The 18,496-nt window shown below is 55.2% G+C and overlaps 9 protein-coding genes across 9 annotated transcripts; 5 read left to right on the top strand and 4 right to left on the bottom strand.

Moving 5' to 3' along the window:
• Positions 1-143: 143 nt before the first annotated feature.
• Positions 144-907, top strand: VTN31DRAFT_5104 (uncharacterized protein; the record flags this gene model as incomplete). The annotated part of the gene is made up of 3 exons (XM_069405567.1): positions 144-212; positions 270-689; positions 743-907. 3 exons carry the CDS (start codon positions 144-146, stop codon positions 905-907), a joined length of 654 nt encoding a protein of 217 aa, XP_069260617.1.
• A 111-nt stretch (positions 908-1,018) lies between these two features.
• On the bottom strand, positions 1,019-2,367 carry VTN31DRAFT_5103 (uncharacterized protein; the record flags this gene model as incomplete). The annotated part of the gene is made up of 3 exons (XM_069405566.1): positions 1,019-1,352; positions 1,407-1,826; positions 1,880-2,367. The coding sequence occupies 3 exons, from the start codon at positions 2,365-2,367 to the stop codon at positions 1,019-1,021; spliced, it is 1,242 nt and encodes a 413-aa protein (XP_069260616.1).
• A 1,003-nt stretch (positions 2,368-3,370) lies between these two features.
• Positions 3,371-5,582, top strand: VTN31DRAFT_5102 (uncharacterized protein; the record flags this gene model as incomplete). The annotated part of the gene is made up of 3 exons (XM_069405565.1): positions 3,371-4,278; positions 4,340-4,969; positions 5,021-5,582. The coding sequence occupies 3 exons, from the start codon at positions 3,371-3,373 to the stop codon at positions 5,580-5,582; spliced, it is 2,100 nt and encodes a 699-aa protein (XP_069260615.1).
• Positions 5,583-5,849: 267 nt separating this feature from the next.
• On the bottom strand, positions 5,850-6,920 carry VTN31DRAFT_5101 (uncharacterized protein; the record flags this gene model as incomplete). The annotated part of the gene is made up of 3 exons (XM_069405564.1): positions 5,850-6,539; positions 6,605-6,825; positions 6,875-6,920. 3 exons carry the CDS (start codon positions 6,918-6,920, stop codon positions 5,850-5,852), a joined length of 957 nt encoding a protein of 318 aa, XP_069260614.1.
• A 380-nt stretch (positions 6,921-7,300) lies between these two features.
• On the top strand, positions 7,301-8,039 carry VTN31DRAFT_5100 (uncharacterized protein; the record flags this gene model as incomplete). The annotated part of the gene is made up of 4 exons (XM_069405563.1): positions 7,301-7,385; positions 7,432-7,477; positions 7,548-7,834; positions 7,891-8,039. 4 exons carry the CDS (start codon positions 7,301-7,303, stop codon positions 8,037-8,039), a joined length of 567 nt encoding a protein of 188 aa, XP_069260613.1.
• A 508-nt stretch (positions 8,040-8,547) lies between these two features.
• Positions 8,548-9,072, bottom strand: VTN31DRAFT_5099 (uncharacterized protein; the record flags this gene model as incomplete). Its single annotated transcript, XM_069405560.1, has 1 exon — positions 8,548-9,072. One exon carries the CDS (start codon positions 9,070-9,072, stop codon positions 8,548-8,550), a length of 525 nt encoding a protein of 174 aa, XP_069260612.1.
• A 1,352-nt stretch (positions 9,073-10,424) lies between these two features.
• Positions 10,425-11,461, top strand: VTN31DRAFT_5098 (uncharacterized protein; the record flags this gene model as incomplete). Its single annotated transcript, XM_069405559.1, has 6 exons — positions 10,425-10,434; positions 10,489-10,494; positions 10,559-10,660; positions 10,728-10,868; positions 10,926-11,006; positions 11,070-11,461. 6 exons carry the CDS (start codon positions 10,425-10,427, stop codon positions 11,459-11,461), a joined length of 732 nt encoding a protein of 243 aa, XP_069260611.1.
• An 800-nt stretch (positions 11,462-12,261) lies between these two features.
• VTN31DRAFT_5097 (uncharacterized protein) lies at positions 12,262-14,508 on the bottom strand (the record flags this gene model as incomplete). The annotated part of the gene is made up of 1 exon (XM_069405558.1): positions 12,262-14,508. The coding sequence occupies one exon, from the start codon at positions 14,506-14,508 to the stop codon at positions 12,262-12,264; it is 2,247 nt and encodes a 748-aa protein (XP_069260610.1).
• A 1,889-nt stretch (positions 14,509-16,397) lies between these two features.
• On the top strand, positions 16,398-18,390 carry VTN31DRAFT_5096 (uncharacterized protein; the record flags this gene model as incomplete). The annotated part of the gene is made up of 4 exons (XM_069405557.1): positions 16,398-16,983; positions 17,037-17,758; positions 17,818-18,078; positions 18,136-18,390. The coding sequence occupies 4 exons, from the start codon at positions 16,398-16,400 to the stop codon at positions 18,388-18,390; spliced, it is 1,824 nt and encodes a 607-aa protein (XP_069260609.1).
• Positions 18,391-18,496: the final 106 nt, after the last annotated feature.

Genomic DNA, 18,496 nt, shown 5'->3' with positions numbered 1-18,496 from the left:
TGACGGCCAGCCAATCAGCGATGAGAGTTTCTAATCCTCTGAGCTTCAAAAAATTCAATCCGGGAATTTCAATCCTTCGACAGCGACATGCTTCAATATATGTACATCATTTAAAGTGAGGAGAATTCAAGAGACTTAAAACCATGCCACCAAAACCTGCCTCCGGCGCAAAGCCGCCAAAAACCATGTCCTCGCGGCTGCTCACAATGAAGGTTCGTTCCCAGCCCTACACCTTCCCAGGAACTCAGTCCATTGACAATGTCGACAAGTTCATGCAACGAGCAGCCGCCGCACAGGCACAGCAACCCTCTGCCTCTGCATCGACCACCGAACCTTTCACTCCCTCGCCTAAACGGCCCCGTCTCTCCCCATCCCACAGTCCCGCAATTTCGGAATCCTCCTCCACCGCCGACCTCCAAGCCATCAACGCCGCCATTGCCGCGGAGGAGGAGAAGCGCGCTGCCGCCGTGGCGCGGGCAGCGGCCGAGGCGGGTGAGACGCAGTGGGTGCTGGATTATACCTCAGGCGCCGCTGCTACTATTATTCCGCAGCAACCGCCAAGGCCTGTCGCTGTGGCGGCAGATTCACTAGATGCAGAGCTGGATGATGATGATGATGATGCCGTGGATGGGAGTAGTGCGAGGCGGTGCTATGGGAGTTTCAAGTCGAGGCAGAAGCGTCATAGTTATGTGGGTGTCTGTTCGTGCGTGTGTTCTGGTGCCTCTCTAACTAGTTCTACCAGGTTTACGATGATGCAGGAGATGCTTCCGACGGCGCAAAGGAACGGAAACAACCCATCAAGGAGGTTAGCTTGAGGCACTTGACTAGCATCTCCGGCGGGAGAAGCGCGCAGGCTGCAGCCGCTGCTGCGAAGGAGAGCAAGAAGAAGAAAAAGAAGGTGAAATAAAAAACAGCACAGGTATTCTACAGTCGTAACGCTACGTCTAAATTGTATAGGTAAGTCAAGCATAACCGTCTTGTCTATCCAAAAAAAAAAGGCTAAGCGGAAGGATTCATGCTAGCTACGGACTTGCGTGCGGAGTCCAATTACGTCCGTATCGTCGCCATCGCCGTCGCGAAAGACGTCCGACTCGTTGTCGGTGAAGTCATCTCGGTACGGGCGCGGGACGCCGTCGTCGCCGTCGAGGACCAGGTCCACGTTGTCCTCGTCAATGTCATTGAGGCCCAGTTCATCTTCCTCGTCCCGCGCGAGGGTCTTGGCGGCGGTGTTTGCATTGGGGTCGTCCGAGAACCGGCCGTGGCGGTGGTGACCTGCCGCGTGATCTTCGTGGATCGACCGCCGAATGCCGGCGCGTTCTTCGGCCTCGAGCTGCCTGGCTCGGGCGAGGGTTCTGTAGATACTTCAGCAGGGGTTCAACAGAAATCCCACCTTACGAACGACTCACCTTCGATAGATGTAGATGCCCGTGCCAACGCCAATGCAAATCGAAACAATAATGCTGATGATATTGACTGCCTTTTCCGCCGCGCTCATTTCCTCCTCTTTGCCCGAGAGAACCCGCAGGCGGCTGCCAATGAACGCCGCCACCAGCAGCTTCGGCGAGATGAGGGCCGTCGCAAGGCCGTAGTTCAGCGGACTCACCGTAGGGAAAGTCGACACCGCGCCGTTGCAGACCGAGTACGGCAGTGGACACAGCCGGATCATGCAGAGCAGTTTCAGCCCGTCATACTTGAGCACCAGCGACAGCGCGGCGAAGCGCTTGTCGCGCTCGAGCAGCCGGTGCGCGAAATTGGACAGCACGGTGCGCGAGACGATGAACGAGCAGGTTGATCCTGCCACCGTGGCGGTGGCATACACCAGCCATCTTTATTTTCTGTCAGCTGGAACAATCACCCTCCAGGATGGCCTTGACATTACCCCTTCCACAGTCCAAATAGATATCCCGACACCGTTCCCAGCGTCGACCAGCCGACCAGCGGCGGAAACGACACCCCAAAGACCAGCAACCAGACCACAATATATGCCCATGGCGCACGCTCCCACCGATCCGCCACGGGCGCCAGCCAGACGAAGATCTGGCCCGTGAGGGCCATAAACATGAGTCCCAGGACGCCCAGCACCAGCGACGAGAGCAAATACACGACTTTCTGCTTCAGCGTCATCTTGGCGTACCGCGCGGCCATGCGGCGGTAGGCGGACCGCGCGGCATTGATGGTGCGGTCCCGCAGCCCGACGATCTCCTCCGTCGACAATTGTGAGCTTCGGCGTCTGTGCCGATGATTCCATGGGGGTTGAGTCCTCACCGCGTCGAAGAGCGGCGATGGCGATTCCGGCTCATCATCCTCGTTGGGTTCGGTGACGGGGAGCGCGAGGGCTCGCGCGGTGGATTCGTAGTCGGCAGGCATTCCTCGTAGTGTTTCCGGTGATGTCCGCGGGCCTGCTGTAAGATGGAGGACTTTCAGGAGGGCTTGTACGGGCGCCCTCGCCGAAACGAGGTGGCATGGATGATGACGAGGCTGAGATCGAGACCGGGGCGAATTCAGAAATGGATGTGTATGTTGTATCTAGGTAAGAGTAGGTATCAGGCAGCTATTTTTGGGAGATGGTTGGTTGTCCGGCCGGGATTGAAGCGGCAAACTCGGAAGTCAATCAATTTAGTTTATTTTACGGCAGATTATCAAAGTAGCCCGATGAATTGGTGGGATTAAGGAGAGATTGCTGAGATGGAGAGATGGCTGGATGAGATGAATCAACGTCATTATTCTCTGTTCTGGCTGGGGTCACGGTACGGTCATAAACTCCGATATCGCGGGGATACGCTGGGAAAGATTGGTAATACCGATACAGGTGTGGATGAATCGCCTGGACATTGACGAGTCCCTACCGAGGTACCTAAGTAGGTACATACATAGGTAGTTTGCTGGATAGACGACAGGATCTAAAACTTGCAGGGAGACTAGTAGGTAGTGTATTTGGCCCGGTTCAAGTCCAGCAAGTGATTAATCCTTTGAGGCAAACATCGTAACCGTCAGTATTAACTCGATCATTTCCGATTCTGTGTTCACAGGTACATTGATCGAGCACAAAGGATCGCAGGCTCAAAGAAGAGATGAGACGGCGCAATACGGTATCGTAACGTAGTCTGGACTCGGCTTCAACACTCGAAGCTTCAAAAGCACCCCCCTGATCTTGTTGATTTTCCTCTTCACTCGCTGCGCCTCGCCAATCCGCTGATGATGTGACGGCAGCCGGCGCACACGAGCCTGAGTGTGATGCTCTCTGCCCCGCGCATCACAACCTCCAGCAGCAACGTCCAACTCCCCGCAAAAAGTTACTATCTCCGTCTGGTCACCAGCAACCACCCTTCATGACGCTGTGTTGATTTACCGTGTCGGTCCTTGCCACATCATGGTCTCCGAGGAAATCTATGAACTTTGTCTCCCGGTTCTGCAACAGACCGACCTCGATGATGACGAACGCGCCGAGCAGCTGGAGGAGCTGCTGCGGGACAAGGCCTCGCTGACGGGTTCCGCGCTGGAGAATGCCGTGCTGGACGTCCTCTGGCGGCACCGCAATCAGGGCCAGCCCGAGGCCTCCCCGCCCCCCAGCCGGCATACCATCATCCGCCGCTCGTCGCCGGCCCCCTGGCAGATGGCTCGCTCATCTACCCCGCTGTCTTCCCCTTCGCAGTCTGGGACAAGCCCAGCCGGTGCGTCGAGTATTCATCTGGCCCGCGCGGGTCTGCAGCGCGGGAGCGCCCGGTCATCTACCGTCTCTCCGTTCTCCTCCCCGCGTCCGTCGCCGCGCCTGGCTTTCGCCCAGCCCATCCCGCATTCTCCCAATCTGAATGCCTACGAGTTCTCGGACCAGGGGCCCCCGCCTCCGGACTTCTATGGCGATCTGGGCAGCGAGAGCAATGTCGATTGGCTTGTGTCGGACGACGCGACGAGCGTGACATCGACGGGCGGACTCAGCGCGTCGGCGCCGGAGTTTGTGCCCGACATGAGCCCCCTGGATATCCTCAAGTCGGTGCTGGGTGACAAGAAGTCAAACGAGGAGATTGAGGCTGCGCTGGAGGCCAACAGCTACGATCTGGGTGCCACGATTGCCGCGCTTTCGCAGCAGGATTCTCGAAAGGAGGAAAAGAAAACGAAGGAGGGTCAGATCGTGGTGGGCAAGTCTACCCTGATGGAGCCCCGTCCTGCCACGCCGTCCAGCCAGCGCAGCCCGGTTGTTTGCAAATACTGGCTGTCGACTGGCCAGTGCTTGCGGAGTGACTGCCGCTTTAGCCATGACTTGTCCAGTCATATCTGCAAGTATGTTTCCTTCTGTTTCTTTTTCTCGACTGCGGCGATTCGGGTCATTAACAGCATTCAGGTACTGGATGATGGGAAATTGCTTAGCGGGTGAGAGTTGTCCATTTTCTCACGATCCCGCGTCGTTGATCCGGAACATGAATCTCAATGATCATCAGTCGTCGAATTCCCAGCAGTTCCAACTGGAGAATGAGGCCTTTCCCGCTCTCCCTGGAAACAATAATGATCAGTGGTCCGGCTCGCGCAAGTACCCAAGCCATATGAGCCCAGGCATGCGGCGCAACGGTGGCAGCTCAAGCCGACCACATTCGCGGCCAACCAGCCGGCATCAACAACGCGACTCCCCGCTGTCGGTGGATGATCCCGAAGCTTTCCCTTCGCTCTCCACGGGTGCCAAAGGTGGAAAGAAACACCATGGCAAACGGGGCGGCCATAGCCGAGAGGCGGGACCCAGCTCTCTGGCTGACGTTGTTCGCATGTCCCCATCCCCAGTACCCGGCAAGGGCAGGCCGTCCAAACCGAGCAGAGAGACGACGGTCAAGACACGGGAGATGAGTGCGGCAGCCATGGCCATCCCCGCGCCCAAACATATCCCGTGGCTGGAGACGGGGCCGCGTGCGAACCAGCAGTACCTCAAGTACCGCGCGGAGGCGATTCGGCATGGGACGGTCCGGAATAAGTTCCTGCAAAGGTATTTCCCGGGTTCATTCCAATGTCGAATGCTGTATACTGACAGAAGCAGTGCGGCACAAGCCTGGAACCGCAACGACGCCCGGGCCGCCAAAGCGCTCTCCCTCCGCGGACAAGCCGAGAACGAAGCCATGCGCAAATGCCACCGGGAAGCCGCGCGCCAACTTTACGAGGAACGCAACAAGCACCTGATGAGCCAGGGACTCAATGATGCCGACGAGGAACTCTATGTCGACCTGCACGGCCTACATCCGGACGAAGCGGTGGAATATCTCGAGAAGATCCTGCGCAAGCACGCCCGGGAGGACCGCATCGTGTACGTGATCACGGGCACGGGCCATCACTCGAAGAACGGCAAGGATAAAGTCGGCAAGGCGGTCAAAGCCTGGCTGAACGAGTGGAAGTATACGTTTCGCGAGTTCAGTGTGCCTGGCGAGAGAGGTGGGTATGTTGGTGGTGTGCTGGGGGTTGATCCGACGAGCTATGACAAGAGTATGGCGAGGAGAGCTGAAACGGAGGGGGAGATTGACGGGCAGGAGCCGAACAATGCTCCTAGTCAGACGTCGACGAAGATTCAGCTGCTGAAGAGGGAGGAGGTGGAGGGGAAGGATTAGGAGTTCTTAGTTTTTTTTTTTTTTTTTTATTTTTTTTATTGCGAGTTGCGACTGGTGGTCGGCTCAACAGGAATTTCGCGATGGTTGATTGAAATTGATGGATTACGAACGCTACGAATTATTGATACCCTATGCAGGATGCTCAATGAGTGTCTTGTCTGAGCCGCAATGGTGCGGGTACTAACATTTAGAAGACGAAGAGGGATAGAGCACTTGCATCACAATGAGAAGATTGATGGATTTTCTTCTTTTTTTTTTTTTTCTTTTTCATTCAGGCTCCTGATCCTTCCACTTCTCTTGTAAACCCGTAATGTCCACCCCGCAGAGCTCTGCCCGACGCATGATGGCCCTCGCCTTTTCCACCACCGGCGCATCGATCATCTTGCCATCGAGCGTCCACGCTCCTCTGCCCTGACTTCCCGCCTTCCCATCCGCCACGACGACTCTTACCGCCCACTCCACCTCTTCAACCTCCGGGGCAAACACGCGCTGCACGGTCTCGACTTGCGTCGGATGGATGCACTGCTTGCCATTGAACCCCAAGGTTTTCCCCCCGCGGCACTCCTCCTCGAGGATCCGCAGCCCTTCCGCCCCCCGGTACGCCGTGCAGACCAAATCCATCGTCGAGGGGAGACCATGCGCCCTTGCCGCCGTGACGATCGCAGAGCGAGCAAAGAGAAATTCCGTCAGCGACGGGGTCCGCGTCAGGCTGAGGTCCAGCGCAAAGTCCTCCGCCGCGAATATCAACCCTTGCAGGAGCGGGGTGGCGCGGCAGATTTCATTGAGATTGGTGAGGGACCGTGCGGATTCGACCAGTGCGAGAATCGACAGCGAGTCCTTGCGTTGGGCAAAGGTGTCGCTGCCAAGGGTGTGTGCGATCACGTCCGTGATGAAGGTGAGGTCTGAAGCGGAGTGGACTTTGGGGACGACGAGGGTGGTTAGATTCGGTGATTGGAGCTGAGAGCATTCGTTTAATCAATCCGTATGACAGTATTCTTGGAGTAGGGTTATATGGTCCTGACCACTTCGGACAAATCGGCCAACGCTAGCCCACTGTCCACCGAGTTGATGCGCACGGCTCGCTCGCGGATGGTGGGCGGCGCGGGTTGGTCCAGGGCCTGCCGGACGAGGCGCCGCGCTTCGGCTTTCTTGTGCGGTGTGACGCTGTCCTCGAGGTCGTAGGCGACGCAGTCGGCGGTTAGGAGCCAGGATTTGTCGAGGAAGCGCTGCGAGGAGCCGGGGACTGTGAATCGTCAGCTTGGGTGACTTTACCGAGTGGTGGAGAGTGATACCGTAGAGCAATGCGCGGCGGAGCGTGTTGCGCAAGGAGGCCGCCATGATGACTCAATCAACAGATGGTCAATTGTTCTAGACGACACTATGTACAGTACCCGACGGAGCTTGGAGAGTCGAGCGGAGGTGTGGAGGGATCGGTGAGATAGCCGATAGGTATGGCTCATTGGAACAGACTCAACCCATTACTTTGCTTAAAACTATCCAGCAACACAGCAACGGAGATCCAGGTCCTCCTAAATCCTCCGCCATATTGCCGGAATGCGAAATACCATAGAACGCCATGTCATCGAAGCAATCTGATTACCTATTATTCTGCCGCTTGTCACCGCCTGATGTCAATCGGACACGCGTTCAACGCCTGACCCATTCCCTGAGCTCATGGAGATCATAGTACTCCTAGTACAACACGACGAATAGCCGCCATGGATCAGTCACAAGTCGGCGAGCTGAACTGGCGCCTGAGCGCGCATCCTATCACGTTGTTAATCTTCCTCGCCTTTCGGATCGGTACGTTCAAACTTTTGGACGATCTTCGGCCGCTGACCCAATGCAGGCAGCTTGTTAATGTACCTCTTTGGCGTACTCTTTATCAGTAACTTGTACGTATACCCTAACCCTCTCCCCTCTTGCAAGTTCAATGCTGACATAGAGAAAAAAAAAAAATAAAAGCGTCCTCGTCTTCATCATTACCCTCCTCCTCCTCTCCGCAGACTTCTACTACCTCAAGAACATCGCCGGCCGACGACTCGTCGGGCTCCGATGGTGGAACGAAGTCAACACCGCAACGGGCGAATCCCACTGGGTCTTTGAGAGTTCCGACCCAGCCACGCGCACCATCAACGCGACCGATAAACGGTTCTTCTGGCTGAGTCTTTACGCGGCGCCGGCGCTGTGGATTGCCTTGGCAATTCTGGCGATTATCCGGTTACAGAATGTGATTTGGTTGAGTTTGGTGGGTGAGTTCTTTGTTTTTGTCTTTTTGAGACGGCAGTAATATGCTGATGAAGTTTAGGGATTGCGCTGGTGCTTACCATTACGAATACGCTTGCATTCTCGCGCGCCGATAAATTCAGTCAGGCGTCGTCGTTTGCGAATCGGGCGCTGTCTGGGGGGATTGCTGGGAATTTGGCTTCGGGGCTCTGGGGGAGATTGTTTGGATGATTCGTTCAGTACGGAGTATTGTATCCACGTTGTACGCAATGGTCATGGATTCATCATGTATGAATAGTACTAGGTTTCGGAGTTGGTTTCGAATCGTCATGAACTGTAGAAATCAAATCCACCAGCATCAAGCCACCAACTGAATGACAGAATGAAAATCGCTCAATACCACGTGTGCAGAAGTCAGGCTGGATGATACATTGCTGCCGCCACGCCGGCCGCTTGGCCGCTTCTAGCCGACATGGAGTTGATCTGTGAAGCAGTGTGGCAATGAAATTTTTCCCTCGACAGCTCAGCTGCCCCAGCATACGCCTGGAATTGTTTCAATAAACTCGTACGCTTAACTCCATGAATTGATCAAATGGCATTGCATGGGTATATGAGACATTCGGAATAATTAAAGAAACATGCCCAAATCCGTCCATGATTATGTCCAAAAATTCAAATCCACAAACTTTTTCGTCGTAACACGTCGTAACGGAGGTCTACCTAGACGAAGCGTCCAACGTTATGAAGTAAGCCGGTTCCAAGTCCGCTCAATGCTCTGCCGGGCTTTATTCGCAAACGTCTCGGAGCTCGACGACCCGGCGCTACTCGACGACTCACTCGTGAGCTTTCTCGAGCAGCCGGCCGGCGCGCCGTCATCGACCGCGGCGGGGGCATGGAAGACGACATTGCCGGCGCCGCCGCGGCCGACGTGGAAGACGGGCGCAACGTCGCGCTCGCGGCGCATCTCGAGCTCCAGTTCCTCGTCGAAGCTGAAGATGGCGCGTTCGGAGCAATCATGGTGGTGATGGTGATGGTGCATGTTGCCGGCGCCGCCGCGACCGGTTGGGAAAGTCGTTGGCATGGCTTTGCGCAGGTGGTCTGGGGGAGCAGCGCTCGCGGGACCGGTTGCAGTTTGCGGGTGGGTGACGTTGGTGTTTTGCAGCGAGACCACGTTGCCGGCGCCGCCGCGGCCGGTGTAGATGGCTGGGCGGTGTTTGGGGACGGAAGGGTGTGGCTCGACGAGGAGATAGGATTTTGAGGACATGATGTGATTGTGATGAGTGCTATCGTAGAGTAGTAGGAATCTACTAAGATTGAGAATCCTGGTATGCTCCCACGCAGGAGAGGAGCAGCCTTTTTATACGAACCCCCAGGCCATTCATTGTCCGCCGTCAGGAACCCAAATGACCTTCCATGGTCCCCGCGGTGGCACACCGGATCATGTTTGTTTCGCCCAATGGGATTTACAGTACGAGGAGGAATTGGACCACATCCATGACTCAGCAAGTCACCGAACTTATGTACCTAGAGATAATGACCCTTTGCAAGGTCACTGCAATTCCATCGGTCATGAATAGCATCTTTTTACCAGGCTAGGAACTGAGTGCAGAACATTTCTCTAGAATGCGTGGCCAAATTGGCCGTCCATACATCATTACATACAGTATTCACCAAATTCCACTAAACCATTCTCGGATTAATCACGTGACAGACTACCCCGGATTTGCGGCCCCAAAAATTACCGTAACTCAAAGCCCACACAGGTTGCAAACTCTGGCAGTCAGATGACTGGCTCCGCCATCACCTGCCGCAGCCCGCCCGCATGGCGTCATGCGGTTTGGGTCAGCTGGGAAGGGAAAGAGTCAAACAAGCCGAGAACCCATCCGCTTAGATAAGCGATGAAAATAGCTCTACCACACTTCTAGTCTACAAATTTATGAACGCTTTGTCGGCCATTTCTGACAGCTGCTCCCAGCGGCCCGGTAGAGTTGGCTTTTGTCCTGCCACAAGGCGCGAAGTCGCTGTCCACGAGTACATAGGCCATACGTCTGGCGATCGCCACGGATATATACATCTCTCACGAATTCATGGTCGTCATTCTTGAGAGGTGCAGCATGAAAAGGGAAATGCATCTGAAAATGGGTTGTCAAAAGAGCAGGTGGTCAGTACGAAGATGAAAAGCGGAGTAGTGAAGCCCGACTCTTCTGCCCTTCCTCCCCCGGATCACCGCTGAAAGGCGATGATCAAGAGCAGAGCGGCCACTGTTAGGCTCTCAGTGAGCCTTTATAAAGCCTCTCGATCGTTGCTTCAAGTACCCGTTCCTGTTGAGCCAGTGACGTAAACACTGCAGGTTGCATAGATGCAATAGGGTGGTAGTAGTAGTTTCCGTTTCAGGACTAGCCTTGGTTGGTCCAATTATTCTGCCACTTGACACCGCCTTTCGCGAACCTCTTCGAAATCGACAGCGTTCTTAAGACGCGCGATAAGTCGACCAGTGTGCGACCGATCTGCAGCTGCTTCAGAGGCGACGTTCGTCACGGCGGCTGCTCGAGGATTGCCAAGTTTCGTGTGTGACGGCAAGAACAGGCGTCTTCCGAGCGCAGTACCTGATCGACCATGCCAAAATATAAGTGCCCCCAGTCCCTTTTTGCTTGCGGATTGTGAAGCTGACCTGCAATACTCTTTTGTAGGTTCCTCGAATGATGCGTTCGTCCTCCGGAATTGTCAAGAGCTGACGACTCCTCCGACAGGCGACTACTGCGACGTCTACCTCACGCACGATTCGAGAACCGTGCGCAGGGACCATAATGCCGGACGAAACCATCTACGAAATGTGCTGGAATACTATCAACGTATGGCTGTCGCCTTCCTTTTCCTTTGCCGTTGGGTGATCGCGGTGGCTAACGGAGCGGCGTCTAGAAATCAGTCAGGAAAAGGCCCAGTCGGTGATCGACTCCATCACCAGTTCGTACGCGGCTGAGGGACAGCCCAATCCGATGTTCCAGGGTGGTGTCGCACCGGGATATCCTCCGCCGCCGCCGCCGCCGTTTGCCTTTCAAGGTCTGTCCCTATGTGTATCCGGACATGGGTACGCAACGTCTGACGTTTTTTTTCCAGGTCGTCCCGGTCAGATGCCGCCGCCGCCGCCGTTTGGATTCCCTCCACCGGGTGCGCCGTTCCCTCCGGGCGGAGTTCCACGTACGTATCCTCTTCCTCCTACAACAAAAAGGCCTCGTGTATACTAAACTCATTGCCAAACAGCACCAGGCGCCGCCGGCGTCCCACCATTCCCACCACCTCCCCATAGCCAAGCACCCTCTTCCTCCGGCGCTCCCGGCGCTCCTGCATCCACAGCAGCACCAACAACATCCGGCGCACCACCAACGCTGCCCGGCGGCATGCCCGTGCCCCCTCCGGGGGCTAACGCGCCTTTCCCCGTCCCTCCTCCGGGGAGCAACTTCCCCCCTCCACCGCCCCCGGGCAGCTTCCCTCCTCCGTCCGGTGGATTTCCCACCTCCTCATCTGCTCCTCCTCCTTCTTCTTCTTCTTCCGCCACTGGTGCCACCACGTCGGCGCCGCCGCCGCCGGGGGGGTCGACAACTGCTCCGCCGGGGACGTATCCGCCACCGCCGGGGATGGGTGATAAGCGATGACCTGGTTTCAGCTCTTTTGACTATATTGATCCAACGGAAAAAAAAGAAGAAAATCAGGAATGGATCCGGCGTTGGAGGTTGAGATTTAGATGCTCTTACTTTTTTTTTCTTTCCAGTCATGAGATGTTACTAGAAATCTTATTAAAATCCATCGTTTCTTCGAATATAGTATTCCGTACATTACCTACGATCACAACAATAATTGGCCATCATCAGAAAACCCACCAAAGTACTGTACTTATTACTTAGCCTACTACATAGTTAGACGGAATCAACCATTCCAAGCAATCGAGAAACATTGTCCATTCAGCAATATATTGCCCTTCTTCTTAGTACCAACTACTACTAGTAGTACATGACTCACCGATCCAAGCGAGAGCAAAAAGGACAAGGTAAGCAAGACCTATTTTCTCTCTAGCTAGGGGGGGGGCAAGATAAAAAAAAAAAGGACGAAGAATCAACATGAAAATTATCAGCAGTTCCGAACCCGGACCCATCTTTCGCCCTCCGAAAAAAGAAAAAGAAACAGGATACAAAGAAACCCCTTTAACCAGAAAGGAGGATAAATAAAAAAAAAAAAAGAAAGGATAGTATACGGAGAATAGAGAAAAGAGGACGCCTTTCGAATGATTTGATATCACGCCAGGACTCCCAAAGACGAGGAATAAACAATGAAATACTGGAGGGAGGGATGTAAGTTTGATACAGGAGGAAGGGATAATATGTATGAATCAATTGCGGGCAACATTATCGTCGTTGCGGGGGAATAGAATAAAATAAAACCAGAAACGTATCCCTTGTTATTGATGGTCGTAGCCAGCGCCGCGTTGCCATGGACTTCGGTTGTGTTGTGATCGGAATTCGTGCATGGCCAGCGCCGAGCTTGGGTTGAATGGTGAGTCCGTCATTGTTCGCGAGGATGGCGTCTGCGGTCGGCCACTGTCGTACGCCGGCGGAGGTGCGCCGGGGTGCGATGCCGGTGGTGTGGGTGTGTTGCTCGGGAACAATGGCACCGACGGGTCCACCGGCGACGTTGCCTTCATGTCCCCCGGCGGCGGTGGCTGTCGGTTGATGCTGGCACCGGTGGCGCTCGAGAACGACGATGATTCCTCGTCAAAGGTCGGCCGCTTGGCGGACGTGTCCCGCATCTCCATCGTGTCGCCGCCCCGCGCCGTGGCGCCGAGCGCGTCCAGTTCGGCGGTGAGTTGCGTCTGGGACTTGGTGAAGGAGGCGCGGTCGTCCCGCATGGGCTGGTATCGCATGTCCGGGTTCTTCGAGACGACGGCGTAGACGGACGCGATGAGGACGAGGATCAGCAGGACCAGCGCAAAGATGACGTTGATCACGAAGAAGATGACGCCAATGACGCCGGTGACGATCGGCGGCTGATTGAACACCTCGGTGAACATGAGCAAGAAGATGGCGTTCAAGAAATTGATCGCGGCGATGGAGATATTGAAGACGTTGGTCTTCTTGTCCATCCACGGGCGCACGACGCTGACCGCGATCAAAAAGATCGCTTCGATGATCAGCAGCGCCACGGCCTGGACCACGTGGGCCTTTTGCGCAAAGGCGATGAACATGCCCTTGACCAGCAGATAGCCCAAGACGGGAATCACAAAGTAGTACGCCGTGGCCCGGTACTGCACGTACAGGAAACCCCATTTGTTCAGGGCGGTCGGGTCCGAGTAGAGAATGTAGGCGGGGTTCTTGTGCATCGCTTCGGAACGCCTCGCCAGCATGACGACCTTGGCCGACGCCCACCCGAGCACGGCGGCAACGGACAAGAACATCACGACGGCAAGCAACACCTCCGCGGCCGAGTCACGCACCGTCAATTCCCACAGGCAAAAGACGCACATCTGCGCCCAGCCAATCTGCGCCAGACGGTACAGGATGCCGCGCAGGACAATCTTCCATCCATTGCGGAACTCGAGGAACTTGTCACTCGCCATCTTGCCGGACTTGACCAGTGCTTCGCAGATCCACTTGAAGGCTGCCACGCCCCCAATGACCAGCGCCACGAAGACCACGTAGAAGATCAGACCGGTCAGGAACAGATTCGTCACCTCCATGTTCGCAACGAACGCGACCCGTTCCAGACCCCTCACCACCTTGGTCTCGGTTGCGGCAGCGGCCGACTCTGCGGTCTCCATGTCTTGTCGCTTCAGCAAGGAACCGACCCCGCGGCGAACCAGATCGCCGGCAAAGTCCAATGCACGCTTCTCCACTTGGACGGAGACCGTGGACAAGCTTTGCAGGGTCGTGCTTGGAGTGCCACCGGTCGCACGCTGGTACCACGTCGCGATTGTTTGCAAGAAGCCCACACGGATGATACCCATGCTCCATTGAAAGTTCTGCGTCCACGCGGCGACGATCGGCGGCAGCTCCACCGACGTCTCGCCGATCATGGCTTGTGCTTGAAAGAAGCCGAAAAGAGACAGCGCATTGGCGGCGACATGGGCCGCTGTGTTCGAGTGGCCCAACCCGGACGTGATGGCCGAGGCCACGAGGCCCATGCCGGCAATGACGGCCACCGTCCATTGAACCCCTTTCTGGTACACAGTCTTTCCATTTGAAAGGTCGGCCTCCACGCAGGCGATGGTCTTGTTGGTCTCGGCGGAGTAGATATATGCCCTGACCTTTCCGTCCAGATCGGGGATGGTATATGCAATGCTCGGAATTTGCTTCACCAGATCGTCTCCAATGGGGATGTTTGATTCCATCTTGAGGGGGCCAGCATACATGGGGCAAAGACCCTCAATTTTCATCTTACACGGGTCCAGGATTTCGGAGACGATTGTGTACCCGTACGCGATGGCTTCGACCTTTGCTCGGATATGGCCCGAGATGGTGGACACTCCATTAATGTCGACATGGAAGGTATTGTTGTCGGGTGTAAACACCACGTTGAAGAGCGAGGCGGTGAAGTTGGAGTCCTTGATGCATGGATTCAGCGAGTTGGACTTGAGGAGGTGTATGGCTGCTGCCATGGGCGACAAGGAGAGCCAGATGGCCAGACAGCCTATTGTCGATAGCCACCGCATGATGACGGCGGTGTGCAGTGTCGGTGGCTCCAGAAACGGTCAAGGGTTCAAGGGCTCGCAGCGACAGCGGTCGCCAGATCCTCCCCGAGTCCCCCTGTAGATTCGCTTGTACAAACGGCAGTGTCGTCGATGACTCGGAGGAGCTTCACCGGCCCGTTCTCCAAGTTGGAATTCCAGCGGTGGTGAAGTCGATCCTAGTCACGTATGCTTCCGGTCATGAGAGAACAACCACGGGTGTCCGGCAACGATCGGCAGCGTGATTCCCCTGATTCCTCGGTCAACGAGGGTTCGTCAGAGAGTACTTTTATCGAACGACGGACGGGCTGGCCGACGGGAGCGTTTTCGCGCACGAGTCGACTGCGGGAATTGTACACGGTAGGGAACGGAGGTGAGCACTTTGCCAGGTCACCCTTAGGGTGCAAAGTGATCGAAGGTACGAGGAACGAAGCGAATGTCAAGCAAAACGGGCGGACACAACCTGGCAAGGGGGGGTTCCGGATCCGTGCAACAAAGACGGCAAAAGATTGTCGCGCTACAAGCAGATGCAGACCCGGGGGAGAAATCGATTGTTCTTTTTTTTTTTTTTTTTTTCTCCTTTTTCCTTAACTCAAGCCGGGGACGCCGGGGAATAAGAGAGGGACTGGCGATGGAGGGAGAGCAGAGGCGCCCGAAGCGATGGATGGATGGGCTTTAGTTAGGGGTCAGACTCTGCCAGAGCCGAGACCAACTTGGGGGTGGCGGGCCGTTTGCGTCGGTTCTGAGCCCGGATTGGCCCGTCCACTGCCCGGAAATGGCACACTATTCCTAGATCGGACGTCACGTGAATCCCACCTTTGGGTCGTCTGGATCGCCAAGCAGGGGTTACGTAATCATTCCAATATGCTCAACCAAACCAGAACAAAAGGCTTTGAATACGGAGGACTTTGGACAAACTACAAAGCATTGATTGATTGATTGATTGATTAGATGAGTGATTTTGGTTGATTGTTTGAGAACTGAGTCGGATGTGCATCATCTCTGGCAGACGGGGAAGAAGTGCAGAGTACGCAAAGTGCCGATCGGGGAGACACTGCCACGGTCTTGGTTTCATCTTCATCAGCCCGCCGAGACCCCCAGAAAATTAGCACATCTCAACTCTCAACACCGCAGCGCTTCTGGCACCAACAATTATCGACGATTGCGTCCCTCTCGGGCAGTAGGTGGATGACGCGTTGCATCGGATTCGGAGCAATCGTGCAAGGGGTCCACTGACTGCAAGCAGCTTGAGCCGGAGTCGGTTGTATGTACGAGTACTGTAGCAGATGACTGTATGCATGTATGAATCATTCAACCCCAGTCTTGATCGACGAGAATCCCAGAATCCTCATTCTTCCAAGAGCCAGTGCAGTGGAGGATCCGAAACTAGGCAGCGTGATTCTGTCGAGTGTCGACTCTGTCCCAGGCCAAGCTTGCCGATGCAATAACTTGTGTACTGCAGTTCATCGCACTTCCTCTGCATTCGCAAGCATGGTTACCGCAATGACGCTCGGCTCGGCTGACGTCTTAGATATCCCATTGAGATAAGTCCCAGACTCGAAATGTATGTAGTTCCAAAAAAGAATCCATAGACAAATGCACCTTGCAGAAGCGCCAAGGCGTTGAGCTGGAACTGGAACAGCACCCGAGTTCCTGTGGTTAGAGTAATCGTTATCAGCACGTGACTTCGGCTCGGCCAAAGTTTCCTCCGAGCTGACAGCGAATCAACTTTTCGGGTTGAGAGCAGAGAAAAAAAAAGTTGTTGATCAAAAGCAATCCGACGGAGCTCCAGCCGTACACATTGATTGACCCTGTACACTCTTGTTGGACGAGATAATCCTGCAGTGCAGATCGCTTGCACACGGATTGGCAACATGCCGGCCGCCGTCGACCCTGCAAAGACCGATTCGAAGAAGCGGAAGCGAAAGCATGGCAGTTCCAAAGCTGCGCAAGAAGAGAATTCTGTCAAAGAAGTAGTGGTTCAAGAAGAGGAGCAGACTTCGGTGGACGCAGACGAGGACCCTTCAAAAGCATCGAAAAAGCGCAAGACGGATCACTCGGCCAGTGAGGCGGAGGAGAGTCCAAATGAAGTCGATCGAGGATCAAACAGTGGAGACGAAGAAAGCGGCAACGACAACGATCAAGATGAGGGAAGCGACGACAGTCAAGATGAGGATTCTGCGGAGGGCGCCGATCTGCCCTCACGGAACACAGTCAGCCTGCCGCAAACAGAAGGCGAGCCAACAAAGTTCGAGGATCTGAAACTATCGGAGAAAACGATGCAGGCGATCCGGGAGATGGGTTTCGAAACGATGACCGAGATTCAGCGACGGGCAATTCCGCCGCTGATGGCAGGTCGCGATGTCCTGGGTTCTGCGAAGACGGGGTCGGGGAAGACACTGGCTTTCCTGATCCCGGCCGTAGAGATGTTGAGTGCTCTACGATTCAAACCGAGAAACGGTATTTGCCTTTTGCTCGGCGGCTCAACAGGTCCCAGCTAACAGTCGAACTAGGTACCGGCGTCATTATCGTATCTCCGACTCGCGAGCTCGCTCTACAAATCTTTGGCGTGGCCCGAGAACTGATGGCGCATCATTCTCAGACGTACGGCATTGTCATTGGAGGAGCAAATCGGCGGGCAGAGGCCGACAAGCTTACAAAAGGAGTCAACCTCCTCATCGCTACACCGGGTCGTCTACTCGATCATCTCCAAAACACCCAGGGTTTTGTGTTCAAGAATCTGAAGGCTCTCGTCATCGACGAAGCGGACCGCATCCTTGAAGTGGGTTTCGAGGATGAAATGCGGCAGATTGTCAAGATTCTGCCGTCCGAAGACCGGCAGACAATGCTCTTCTCGGCCACCCAGACGAACAAAGTCGAGGACCTGGCTCGGATCTCGCTCCGGCCGGGCCCTCTATGGATCGATGTGGCCAACAACCAGCAGCATAGTACGGTGTCGGGCTTGGAGCAGGGATATGTCATCTGCGAAGCGGATAAACGGTTCCTGCTGTTATTCTCGTTCCTGAAACGCAACCTCAAAAAGAAGATTATTGTCTTCTTCTCGAGCTGCAACTGCGTGGACTATCACACGGAACTGCTCAACTTCATCGACATTCCGGTCCTCGGCTTGCACGGCAAGCAGAAGCAGCAGAAGCGGACCAACACGTTCTTTGAGTTCTGCAACGCCAAGCAGGGCATTTTGATCTGCACGGATGTGGCAGCTCGAGGCTTGGATGTATGTCGTTGTTGCAGGACCCCCATGGCTAGACACTATGGCAGCTAACTGGACGACAGATTCCCGAAGTCGACTGGATCATCCAGTTCGACCCGCCGGACGACCCTCGCGATTACATTCATCGCGTTGGTCGTACCGCTCGAGGTACCAATGGCCGCGGTCGCAGTCTGATGTTCTTGCAGCCCTCGGAAGTGGGCTTCCTGAAGCACCTGCGAGACGCCCGTGTCCCGGTGGTGGAGTTTGAGTTCCCCGCGAAGAAGATTGTCAATGTGCAAGCGCAACTGGAAAAGCTCATTTCGCAGAACTACTATCTGAATAAGGTACCGTAGCGGTCTACCCATGTCTTAGAAAGCTACGATGCTAACAACACAATGCAGTCTGCCAAAGAAGGATACCGTTCGTATCTCCAGGCATACGCATCCCACTCGCTGCGTTCCGTCTTCGACGTGCACAAACTCGATCTCGTCAAGGTGGCCAAGAGCTTCGGCTTCTCGACGCCGCCGCGGATCGACATTCAGCTGGGATCGAGTCTCAGTCGGGACAAGAAGCAGGAGCGTCAGGGTCGTCGGGCGTATGGCAGTCAGCCGAATCAGAAGGGGCTAAAGTTCAAGCGGAAGCGAAAGGATGATTGAGTGATATATAGACGTTGCGAATTCCGGCAATTCTTGTATATGTTCTCCGGTGGTTCTGTAGCATGCTCTGTCAATTGAAAAGTCTCGCCATGTTCTCTTATTTCCG

The sequence above is a fragment of the Thermomyces dupontii genome (assembly GCF_041956625.1).
Source record: "Thermomyces dupontii strain NRRL 2155 unplaced genomic scaffold VTN31scaffold_4, whole genome shotgun sequence".
NCBI classification, from domain to species: Eukaryota; Fungi; Ascomycota; class Eurotiomycetes; order Eurotiales; family Trichocomaceae; genus Thermomyces; species Thermomyces dupontii.
The sequence above is the reverse complement of the archived record's forward strand: the minus strand, read 5'-3'. Positions and strand labels throughout refer to the sequence as shown.